At 34.8% G+C, this 13455-nt stretch overlaps 1 protein-coding gene across 9 annotated transcripts in view; it reads right to left on the reverse strand.

The window, feature by feature from the left end:
* The window catches only part of AFG2A (AFG2 AAA ATPase homolog A), a 309664-nt gene that overhangs the window by 139214 nt on the left and 156995 nt on the right, over positions 1-13455 (reverse strand). For 2 of the 9 annotated variants that reach the window (XM_070609150.1, XM_070609152.1), the window contains exon 15: positions 7279-7478. The exons of 6 other annotated variants lie outside the window; for them this stretch is intronic. In XM_070609150.1, coding sequence (XP_070465251.1) covers positions 7395-7478 — 84 coding nt within the window. In that variant the 3' untranslated portion in view covers positions 7279-7394. Of the gene's footprint in view, positions 1-7278; positions 7479-8436; positions 8556-13455 lie in introns of those variants that run through there. One more of the 9 variants, XR_011537214.1, reaches the window with a different exon arrangement.

Consider the following 13455-nt stretch of genomic DNA (forward strand, 5'->3'; position numbering starts at 1 on the left):
AGGGCCATAACAGGATTTTTATAAACTGTTAGGATGAATGCTGACGTGCATTTTACTTTGTTTATCACTGAACTCAAGCCAAAAGGCACTAATTAGAGTAGTTCTGCTACACAATGTTTATATACTAATTATCCCACTTCCTAAACCAAATGTTCCAAGAAATACTAAGAATGCATGGCAAAAAGCCACTAGTTGCAGCAGCAAGTATGCTGTTTTACAATCAAAAAGAACAACAGACTCTGAAAGAAAAGAAATAACAGAAAAGTTAACAAATGATATAAAGTGTGGTGAACAAGACAATTGTATTTTCCTAAAGATGTGGTGCTCATTACTATGTTAAGTAGCAGGAGTATTTAATTTTAATAGTCTTCCAAATTTAAAAGAAAATAGAAATTTAGAAATAAATGCTACATGCAGTAAAGGCAAACATTTTACACACAGTTAAGCATTTTATATAAAGTTATATATTGAAGGCCTATTTATGGAAGATATTAGGAAAAATGTTTACGGAAAAATACAAATTAGTCTTGCAAAGCCCTATTTCTGATTCAATTTAAATATATATTGAGTGTCTTCTATATGCAAGACACTATGATTCCAAAGATAAACAAGACATATATGTTTCTTGCCTTCGAAGAGCTTGCATGTGAAGAAGATGGACAATTAATCTAGCAAAAAGAATACAGTGCAATAAATGCTATGAAGTGGTGAGAGATAGTAGCCCATAGAGCATGTAAACCAGTCCAGGATTTTATTTCGTGTGTGTGTGTGTATAAACAAATAAACGAATGTTAGAAGTATGAAGAACTTTCTGGAACTTTCCTACCTTATTCGCTCTCTCCCCTGGGTGTATATGTTTTATACTGTCTGCTTCTGTAATACTTACTCTTCTGCCTATTCCTATCAGTTTGCCCTCTTTCTCTTCCTTGATGTCTCGTGATTTTACCTTATTTTTATTTCCTTACTTGGCCATGATGTAGAACAATGTACATTTATAGTACTTTTTTGCATTGTGAAAAAATCTGTCCTAATAAAAACAGTGATAATGTAAAAAATAATTATGATAATAGGCTTATTATGTGCCAGGTTGTTCTAAGCACTTTAACATACATTAATTGATTTAATTTTCACAAAAATCTGTAAGGTAGGCATCAATGTTACCTCCATGTTACTGATGTGGAAACTGAGGTACAAAGAGGTTAAGTAACGTTCCTAAGGTCACACAACTAGTAAAGGGCTGAGCTGGAACATTATCCCTGCCAGTGTGGTTGAAGCCATTCTGGTTTAACTGAAAACAATAGCTAATACTCATTGAGCAATTATCAGATACCGTTCTAGTCATTCTGATCATTCCAAAGATATGATCTCATTTATTTCTCACAACTCTGTTAAATAGGTAGGTAAATAACCTCATTTTAAGGATAAGGAAATTGAAGCAGAGTGAGTTGCTCAAGTCATATAACTAATACTTAAAAAAAAGGAAAAGAAAATTTTATAAAGAAAACTGAATTTTGCAAAAAAGAAGAAAAATCATAGGCCAAATTATCTTTATTTTTATATGAGACTATATTCTCTTGGTCAAGACTTTGGAGACAAACAAAAGTTCTGTGCTTCAAGCTAATAAATCTGATTCATTGCGATGTCATCAGTCAAAAGCGTTTCCTGGTTCTTTAACCAAAAAGGAATAAATAGACTCTGCCTTGTCATTTTTCAAATGTGCTCAGTAACTCAGTAAATCAGCTTCCTTTCAGCTGCCATAAACCCAAAGTTAATTTTTATGCTTTCTACTTTCTTAGGATGACCACAAGAAACTCAGGTAACAGCTTATCAAAAAGAGATACAGGATAACATTATTGCTTAGTTACAGATGGAATCTGACAGTCAGGAGACAAAATGAACTATCTTTGTCTCCATGTTTTCTACAAAGAGCATACACATCTCATGAGTATCTTAGAGCAAACTTTTATAATTATCTCTTTCTCAAATGCAGGCAATGCTGGTTTGGGTATATAATAAATAAAGGCATCCTGATTTATTTGTGCTGCTACAAAATTATAAGCATCAAAAACTCCTCCAAAAAAACTTTAATTCAAAATCTAGTTCCCTGAATTCAGGGGAAGTAAATGTCTCCGCAATGATGGGGAAAGCCCTCTTAGAACATTAGAAGACTTACTAGTTCAAAAGCACATCAAAATTCAGATTAGGAAAAGGAGGTAATTAGTGTCTGCAGCTTTGTTTAGGGTTATTAGTGCCAAGGACTGTAGACAAAGAGCACATGCAATCAGTCCTTGCACATTATAATTAGATAATGGGAAGGACAGAGGTCTACATTGTAGCTACCAAAAATACTACAATCATCAGAAGTGAGAAAATGAACCCATTAGCTTTCCCCACCAATCATTTTTCCAGCTCTGCTACTTGAGCTGTGTAACCTAAAGCTTTTCTAAGCATTCTTGAGAGAAATTGTTTCAGGTGAATATTTTTAATTTGTGCCCATACGCTGTTCCAATCCTGCACAAAGGCCTAGGGATACAGATGCCACCAGGTCCCATGACCCGAAATAAAGTATGAAACCTGAAATGATGGCATATGTTAGATCTGAATGGTAAATATTAAGACAGAACTACTTGCTCTGCACTGTACCTCAGATTTCTGAGAAGAAAAGAGAGAAACCTTGTGGAATAAACATAACCCAAATTTAGTTCTCAAATTTCACCTTGGTCCTTGCTGCTTGCTATTTGGCTATTCTTTTAAGAACCCATTTGCCCTTGCCTTAGTGGCTGAAACAAGCCCTTTTTACTCCCCTCAAAGCTTCAATGAAGTCTCCTAGACTTCAAAGTTGGCTGAGGGCATCAGGTGTTAGCTCTTTCATCAACCTTCAAAATTGCTCCTCTTTTAGACCTATTATTCTAAATCAGAGGAAAAGCCCACTTGTGCTCACTCTCTTTCTTCCCCACCATTCTCACCCACCCCCAACTCCCACACCAGGCTAATGACTTGTGAGAAAGTACTTTTAATTCTGCTACTTCCAACACTGCAAGACTATATATTCTCAACTATGTTTCTCTTATCTCCCAGAGTGTTTTCAATTCAACAAACATTTTAAAGCATCATTTAAACATTATTTAGCACCTATTTATGTGCTAGGCATTGTGATAAATACCAAGGCATCAATAACTAAGACCAATAACTGAGATGGTGCCCTTAAGTAACTCAGAGAATGTCTTCTCTTTTGTCTTCAAATACATACTACCAATTATCTTCCAAAACTTTCTCAGTCTTCATTCCATCTGAGGCCCATCTACCCAGAGTTCATAGGCCAATTCAAGTTGTATCTTCACATAGCTTTTCCAGATCATTCCAGTCTGGAGCAATCTCTCCTTTCTTTGTTTCAATCATCTGGCTCTAATCAGAAACTATATTATACTATAGTATAGTCTATCTATTTTTATATTATAAATATATCTATTTTACATTATGCTTCATATATCATACATATCTGCTTGTATAAGAGGAAAGGGATTAGGTTTTAAAGTCAGTAGAACATGGCTCAAAGCCAGGCTCTTTCTCTTTGGGATTGTATGACCTTGCACAAGTCACTAATACTCTCTGGGATTATGGGGTTATTGTGAGAATTAATAATTTAAAATACAGGCACATCATAGGTTGGTATTAAATATAAATTCCCTTCTCCATTTGACACTCATTGATTAAAACCTTATGTTTTATGCTTTATGATTGGGGCCGGCCCCGTGGCTGAGTGGTTAAGTTCGCGTGCTCCACTTCAACAGCCCAGGGTTTGGCCGGTTTGGATCCTGGGCAGAGACATGGCACCGCTCATTACACCATGTTGAGGCGGTGTCCCACATGCCACAACTAGAAGGATCCACAACTAAAAATATACAGCTACATACTGGGGAGTTTTGGGGAGGAAAAAAAAAAACCTTACGCGATTATAAAAGTGAGAATTTACTAAACCCACATTTCTAGGTTCCTCACTTTATTTTCTTATATAAGCAAGGACTGAAAGCAAAGATGGAAAAATGTCACCTTTTAAAGGGTTATTCAAGGAATGTGAGAGATCTTCACATAAGTCTTCACTTACTGTACTTCCAGCAAGAAGAAGCTATTATTTTGTCTTCCTGTCACCTCCACTAAAAATGCAACCCTCTCATAAGATTATAAGCAGGCAAGACAGTTTCTATTTCATCATTGCAGATTTAATACTTCAGTTGCTATATCTATCAGATTGTTACTGCATTATCATAATCCAAGTAGACGTTTACCAACTGAGGACAGGCACTGTTTAACCAGGCTTACAGCTAATGGATGTACTTAACTGCAAGCAGGCATTACTCTCAAACAAATCATGGCATAAGATTCTAAACACGATAACCAGAGACAAAATAAAATCCGGATCACCTACAATTAGCTTCAACTACTCACACAAAGAACAGAGCACATTTATGGCAACACCAGTCTTTCCTTTTCCACAGGGAGCTATCGGACATAAATTAATAATATTTATATCTTTTAGTATGCATATACAAAAAAAACTTTGGCTTTTCCTTTAACAAACATTAGAGAAAGGGACTTACAAAATGAGATAATGCTTATTATATTTTAAATGACTTTTATCTTAATATATATCCAAAATATTCCATGTATATATCCCCCATTTGAAGTAGTATTCAATTAATAATTCTTTATGATCATTATCTTTTCATAAAGAAGCTTTACTTAGGGGAAAATGGGAACTACTCTGCCTTTTCTCCCAGTAGAATTCTTAACTGTGGTACCATTAATGTGCCAGGTCTTAAAATTTAACTTTATTTTCATTTGGTAAAACTACCCTAGGTTTTGACTATTAACTTATTAGCTTAGTTGGACAAACTATTTTAAACACTGTCTTGCAGACATTTTTGAAGGTAGCTGGATATTACATCATTTAACATTTCATTTGAAATAAAAATTTAAATATAAGTAATTTTTTGAGATTTGCTTTCTCATTTTCCCTTTATCTGTTATCACATTTAAGAATACTCCACATGGACCTCTGAAATTATTTGTTTCTTCGTTCATAAACTGCTTACAGGAGAACATGAGTTTAGATTTTTAAAAAATATAAAGCTTAATAGTTTGAAATGCAACAGAAGCCCCATCCTATCTCCAAATTCCTTACTCTCAAGATTTTCTAAGTTTAAAAGCAAAGGAAAAATCTGTAGAGATGACTTATGCATGTTAGGGAACATTACAAATGAAATTCCAAAATAAACCACCACCTGCAAAATATCTCCAAGAAAAGATTAATAACCTAGCTATATAAAGAATTTAAACAAATTAGTAAGAAAGATATTAAGATTTCAACAGCTAAACAAGCAAAGACATAAGGAGCAAATTTACACAAGAGAAAATCAAATTTCTCTTAAAAGTAATAAAAATATAAAAATTAGAAAAACTCTTTTAAGGATATCATTTTCACCAAACAATTAAAATATGGCAATAAAGTGGCTCTTATATACTGTCGGTTGGAATGCAATACAGTACAAAACTTCTGGAACATCATTCACAATATGTAAGAAGAACGTGGGAAATATTCACACGCTAACTTGGTAAATCCATAGTATGCAATCATTAAAGATAATGTTTAGAATAGTTTATAAAAACATGAGATATTATATGTTTATAATGTTTAGTGAAAAAGGCAGAATATAAACTGGTTGGTCTTATTTTAATAATTTTTTTAAAATCCTAAAACAAAATCTATTAAGAAAAATGTCAGAAATATTATCACTGGTTATCTTCATAAGCTAAGAATACATATTATTTTTTCTGTGTTTTGTTTCATTTTATTGCATTTTCAAAATTTTCTACAAAGAACATGTTCTTGCTTTACAACATAAAAAATTACTTAAAAATATATGTACCTCTATTTCTTCTTATTGAACTTGTCAAAGTGTTGGAAATCCCGCTTTAAGAGATTCAAATAAATCTTAAGGTCCTTCAGGGCCTTAGATCTGTTTTATTAAAATGTAAATATTGTGGGAAAAGTAACACATTAATAAGCACTAATTCATCTCACCTTAATGAGAAACATATATTTGGGGTAAGAGATAAAGGCACAGATGAGAGGAAGGATAGGAGAACTTAGTGGGGTGACAGAAGGAAAACAAAGAAGTTACAACCAATTTTATCATTCTACCTAAAGACAGCCCCAGAATGGGCATTATTCTGGCTCATTTGTGATCTGACCAGAGTCAGCTTCAGCTGCTACCACCACTGGCAGTTTGGCCTGGTATTACTCTGCAGTAATTTCAATTGATCAAAACACATAGGGATAACAGAGCCTTAGACACATATAAAAGAAACAATTTGCTGTGCATAAGGTGGGTTATTTTTGCTTCTAAAGCAACAGTTCTCATACTAAGGTCTGCTGAAGTATTCTCAAGATAGTTTATAAATTTAAAATTGTTTTCATTTTAATAATACTCTCAAAAAATTAAAATGCTAGATCAATTGAACCAACACCTTACAATAGGCTACTCCTAACCTGACTTCAGTATGTAAATTTACATTTGTATTTCTGATTGTGTTGAAGCCAAGCAATCATGGGAAGCAACAGTATTTAATTAATGTTGTTTCTTCAGCTGGATTTTGTAGGTATATTCTTAGAAGTGTGGAAAAATAATTTTCTTTAAAATGTGTCCATGCTTTACTAAAGTTTAAGAAACATAGCTCCAGAGTTAAACCTATACAGAAGCAAAGGCTAAGGAGGACAGGAAAAAAGCTACTAATATCTATTGCCTCTTTACCCATCCCAACCAATCTGTTCAGCTTGTATTAATTGCTCAGCTTATTATTAATATTATGTTAATAATGAATTATTATATTACATTCAGTGTACTGTTCTATGCACTTCCAATGTATTAACTCATTTAATCCTAGAAAGCTTATGAAGAGTTTTAGTCTCCCCATACTGAGGGGAGAACAACTTGTCCAAGGTCACAGAGTTAAATGAGTGACAGAGCTAGACTCAAACCCAGAAAGTTTGGATCTAGAGCTCTTAATATTACAGTATATTCCTTCTTATAAAAAGTGCAAGGAGCCAGATAAATAGCATCTATATATTATAGCTTGAAATTAATTTTGTTGGACTTGAGCAAATGGAGCTAGGCAAGGCTGATTAAGAAGAGTAATGTCCATAGTCATAGTTACAGTTCATAAATTTATAGAAATTTGAAGTTCAAGGAATGAAAAAAATCAGTTTCTCTTCTTGACTAGATGAGGAAATTTGGCTAGTTTATTGTGAATACTCTTTGAAAATTAAGAGTTAACTATGTAACCAATTAACTCTATATATCCAAACAAGTTCTTTAACCACCCAGGATCTCATATCAAATGGATAATTTGATAAGTTGGGCTGGATGATTTCCAAGTTCTCTTGTAGCTTCAAATTTTCCTGTTCTGATAGTTCCTATCTGTGAAGTAAAAAAATCAGTATTACTGTTCAATTGGGCATACCAACACAAATCTAGAAATAGAAGCTAGAAGTATGAAGTTAAAAGATAACAGGCATAAGAGAAATTCTTATGCTTGGGAAAGGAATAATGAACAGAGATTAGCTACTATTTAAGCCAGTAGTTCAATCGTCCATTGTCAGGTTTATACATTACTAAATTTGACTTTTCCCCGATGTGAATATCCCTCAAATTTAATCTTAGAAATATAAAAAATTAAGTTTTCTTACAAAAAAATTCACTTTATAGTCAACTTGTAGAATATCTCGATTAAAAAGGCAACTGATAATTATATTATTTTTAGAGTAGAAAATCATAGAGACAGAAGAAATCATTTGAATTTCATAGTTAAAAAAAGGTCAGAAAAATCAAACAAAGAAAGACCATTACGGTATTTTTTACATACGAGTAGTTACATTTTTGAAAATTTTACTGAATAGTACAATATAAATTTATTAACAGAAATAATATATGAGAACTATATATATCAATATAACAAAGAGTAGCTATAATTAGTTTTCTAATGGAATCATTTGAATCAACACCCTTGTCTTTCATAATGGAAATATTATCACTTTGGGCAATTTATTATAAAGTAAAATTTAACCATATAATCTCATAAGTTATTTTTAACAACTTTATTTATTAATTTACATACCATAAAATTCATGGCCAATCTTCCTCATTAAAAACAAAGTGAACGAAGGTCAGAATTGGGGCTGAGAGAGATCGAGGTGGGGAAAAATACTATAGGCTAGAAGGATCACTAAAGGTCAAGAGGAGGCAGAACTTAGGGTGACTCTTGAAGTGTGGCTCAGAAATACATAAGAGCCCAAAAGGGTGGTTTTCTAAATAAGAACATAATGGTAAATTTGCGGAGAGAAAGAATGTAAATTATCTCAATAATAAGGAAACAAACCTGATCAGAACAGTCAATATAAGTGGACTGTAATACGTGGCTGAAGATAAGGTAAGAACCCAGGTATAAATGGCAGACTACAAATCTCTTCTCATCACTTCCTCCTGGAAGAGCTAGAGCTTTAGAAATATCAGATGAGGTTTAGAAAGCAGAAATTATAAGTGTGCATGGATATTAGTAACTGAAACTGATTACAACATACCAGTCTCTGTCCTCTCTTTATCTATTAAAACTTAGACATTTCCTTTCATGGGGCGCATAACAGAGGGAGTCCATTAGGTGAATCAGTCCCAGGAGTTGGCATTGGCAAACAGTAACAGCTCTCCCTTCCCTCAGGGACTGTGGAGCCCAGCCAGGACTTCCAGCCCATCTAAAGTCTGTAAAATGCGTGTTAAGGTCATAAGCGGGATACTGCCTGTTCATACCTTTGAGGAGAAATGAAATTAACACTGAGGTTTTATCACATACCAGACTCTGCTCAACATAGAAATAATAAATGACCTAATTTAATATTGCGAACCTGTGAAGTAGACAGGTATTGTTTTCATTTTATAAAGAACCTGATATTGGTTAAACAGATTGCTAGGAATGTAACAAGTGGCTGAGCTAGGCTTCAAAATCATATGAGTGTGACTTGAAAGCCCATGTTCTTTCTACTTTACCATTTGCTTATTTAAAATCTTTTCAGATAATAGTATTAATATTTGCCATTTTTTAATATCAAATACATTCCAGGTTCTTTTCTATGTACTGAATAAACATTATTATTAATCTGTGGAATAACCTTGGAAGAGAGAAACTCTATCCCTGTTTTACAGATGATTAAACTATGACCCAGAGAGGACAAGTAATATGCCAAAGACAAAACAGCTAGTAAGTGGCAGAGCTGGCTTCAAATTCAGGTATGCCTGATGTCAACCCACTGCTCTTTATGCTATGCCATAACTCCTTATTTGGTATGCATTTTAAGAGATTTTATTCATACACGGGTATCTCAACTTCCTTGTATGTCTTTCTGTATTTTCTGTTTATCTGAGACGTATAAATTCTGACATACTCATTCAATAACACAAGTAAATAGTAGTGACATAAGTTCTAAGACATTGGTTGACCCACTGGTTCTTCTTTCTTTATCCTCTAATATAACAGATACTAACAAAACAAATCCAATAGACACTATTAATTTGTCCTTTTAAAAACATTTGCCACTGTCAACATCCACTTCTAACTACCCACACTTTTTATAATATTTCTGATGGATGGACTACTATAATCAATAGTCAATTCCTTACGTTAAAGAGAAAAATTGCTTATCGATAACTTACAAAAGGTTCTGATGTATGGAGTTAATGGAATCTGTTTACCAGTCCCATTTACATGTGGCAGACTTTTCATGTATTGGAAGACAGTGCTCCAGTTTCTTACAAGTTTCCTTTATCATAAATTAGACCTCTCAAAATACTTCAGTTATTCTTCCTGTGTGTCACGGTTCCCAAATCTTTCCACACCTGGATCACACTCTTCTGGACACAGTCCAGTATCTTTTCTCAGCCCTCTGGAGTAACAGAATAAGGATGTTGTCATCTCTTTGAGATGACAGCCCTTCGAATAACTGAAGCTGCCTATCACACCTCTCCTTCAGCCTTTTTTCCCTCCTGATTAATCAGGAACTCACAGTTTGCAGACCCTAGTCCCTCCCTCCCACCCAAATGCCGATTACTCTCTTTTGGATTCACCTTGGCTTGCCAGTGTTTCTCTTTGAATTTGGTGATTCAAATGTAAACTGATCAGCACACAACAAGTGAGACACTTTTTTCCTTCATACATTACAATGTCACTCACATATATCCTTCTCTTCTTTTGATTTAGTTTAACTTCTTGTCTTAAATTCCTCTCCTAAAGAACTTCCATACCCCTTCATCCCAGCCTGTAGTTTCTGCCTCTTATAATCCAGCCTGAGCACTGATTAATCTCCCTAAAATCTCATAAGAGTATCTTTCTTTTACTCAGAAAGTATGTCTCTCCATTGCCTACCAAAGTCTGAACTCTTCCTAGGTGTGATTTCAGCTTACTTGCCCAGCTTTATTAGCCAATGATCTCCTAATTCTGAACCATGCAAATTAAAATATTCACTACTCTCCTAATACGTTCCTCGCTTTCATGTCTATGTCCCTTGCCTAGAGTGTAAGTTCCATATGGAATCCCTACCTACTCCTCTCCTCTGCTTCCTGAAATATCATCCTTTTCCCCAAGACTTAGTGTAATTATTATCTCTTAGTCACCCCTGCTGGAAGCAGTCTGTCCTTCCTAGATGTTCTTGACTGTCTTTTTAGAGCATTAACGTTTCCTTGTCCTCAAATTAGTTGTATGTCTCAAGTCTCCATTAGATTCTAATTCTGAGGCTAGAAAATATATCTTATTAAGCCAATAGTCATGGTAAAACAAACTTTATAGCTAGCATATGATATAAATTGCCATCATCTAATCAATCAATCAAGTCAACAATGATTTAGTGACCACCTGTTATATACCAGGCACTGTGCTAAGTTTTTGGGATACGAATCTGAAGAGAAATGGCCCTTACCGGCAAGGAGTAGGCAATATAATGAGAGAACTGAAATATTTTAAAAAAAAAGGAAAGAGAGAATGAGAGAGAGTTACTTTATGCATAGAAGCTCAAATATCTGCTGGAGGTAGTCAGGAGATCCGATTCTTAAAGAATGCGTAGGAATTGAGCAAGCAGACGAATAGGAAAGCAATTTCTTGTTCACAGCAATATCATGGAGGTGATAAAATACACTGTCAGAGATTAGAGAATCTTGCAGGAAGAAGAAATGTCAAGGAAGATACTGCAGAATGAGAGGTTATCCCAGAATACTACCGAAGGAAGCCTGATGCTTGGAAAGGGTAGTGTTTACATTAGTAGCCTTAGGTGACTAGCAGTGAGGGATGAGCTGATGTAAAAGTGATAATGCAAGAAGCTAGCCACAGTAATTTGTGTTGTCTGTGTTTTCAGGAAGAGGTGTGTCTTTATTTTGCCTGCAGTAAAACTGACGACTATGGGCAAGTTTGTACTCCACCCAAAGTGAATCATTTTTTTTAAGGATGTAACTGAATGTTGTGTTTTAGCATTCAGTTTACTGGTGAGAGTAACTTAAAATCTGATGTAAATAACTACTGGCTTCTCTACTACCATGTGTGGGATTTGGATTTTTCTCAGTGAAGTAGCACAACTTGGTAAAACAGAAAAAAGTCAATCATCACACTACTTTTGCTTCTCCAGAGAGTACTTGCGGAAAAAAACAAAACAAAAACACGATTTTTGGCAGATTATAATTATTCACACTCTTATTAGATTCATCTTCTTAAAACACTGTTTACTTCATTTTGCTCCTTTTTCAGAGGCTCACTATTACTTATAAAATAAGGTTCAAAAGCTTTAGACTGGCACTCAATCCTTTAACTTGTCTTCTAAATCCTAGGAGTCTCAAAGATTTTGAGAGTTGCTCTCCCATTTAAGTTGTTAAGCCTTGATTTCTGATAAATTGCCCCTATTCACGAGTGACCAGAACCAAGAGGCTGAGGCTCAGGACCAAGGGCTCTGGTCTGAGCCCGTTCCTCACTCTCTCCAACCTCCAGTCCTACGTGCTACAGCCTTGCAGTTATTCTCCACTGCTTCCCAGACGGGTCTTTGCTTTGGCCCGGCTCATCCACTCTGTAACCCCGGTTCTACTTGGCACTCCTGCCTCCATTATGCTTCCTCTCTTCAGACAGGTCTTTCCTAACCAAGTACCTCCTATATTTCCATGATTCTAAGCACATTTCTTCATCCTTTAACACTACAGAAATCAATATGTGTCTTGCAATCAATGCACATCATAGCTTAATTGACCGTATTTTCTTTCTTAGTAACCTATAAAGTAATAGTTGCCTTATAATCAATGGCATCTTGATGGTAACACTTCTACGACTTCCATCTGACTTAGCTCCTATGTGTCCAAAATACTCCTCCAAAGAATCATGACTATTTTATCAAAACTGCAATTGAGCATGTAATGAGACTTAAAAGTAACATTTGGTAGCTTCTAAATGCATCAGAGTATCAGATCAAACATTTGTCAAAACCTTTACAAAAGAAAACTAATACGTTATCTGCAAATCCTTCAGAATTAGTTCCTCAGATCCACTTAACAGCTATAATCAAATAACAAAGACACACTTTTGGTGGGGCATGATTTACTGGGAATTCAAAAGTGATTTGATTAGAATTATCCTTCATAACAAAATGTAATGGACAGAACACTGGACTAGGAGTCAATAATGTTCTCTGATCCATGTTACCTCATCTGAAAATGAGAGACTTAGACACAATTTAAGTCTCTTTCAAGATTTATCCTCTGTGGTTTTCACTATTGATATTTGGACAAAGATCACCTTTATTGATAGAAAAAAAATGGATTCTAAAATCTAGGACACTATTGTAAATTTAGCAGCTGAATTTGAGCCTTGTTTTGAGTTATAGGAATCTGCCCTTTCTCTTGAGTAGCAAGTGATGAGACATTTTGGCACTTGCAACCTAGCATTCTTTCCTTTTCTTGCTGACTTCCTTCCTCTGATTGCTGCAGACAGGTTGGAGCAAGTAACGCTCTCTTTAGGAGAGATTTATTGTGCTCAAATGTTCCTTCTGTATTTTCCTCCACTGACATGATGCAACAATAAGCATGTTTATATACTGCCTATGTATTCTGTATTCCTTGACATGAACTTCTTTGGGTAGCCACTACATAATAGGTATTACCACACCCGGAACTTCACTTGTCAAGAGAGAAACGAAATACTGAAAAGATGTTTTATTCATCTCTACTATTGTTATGCCTCAATAAATCAACAGCTTAGTAAACTCTAGTCTTTATACTGACGGTTATATAAAATTGCATTGATGTAAAACCTGTAAGTATCCTCTCCCCTCACCCCTCACGCACACACACATAAACACAACCTTTGCTCTGAAATGCCTGA

The sequence above is a fragment of the Equus przewalskii genome, chromosome 2 (genome assembly GCF_037783145.1).
Source record: "Equus przewalskii isolate Varuska chromosome 2, EquPr2, whole genome shotgun sequence".
In the NCBI taxonomy this organism is placed as follows: domain Eukaryota; kingdom Metazoa; phylum Chordata; class Mammalia; order Perissodactyla; family Equidae; genus Equus; species Equus przewalskii.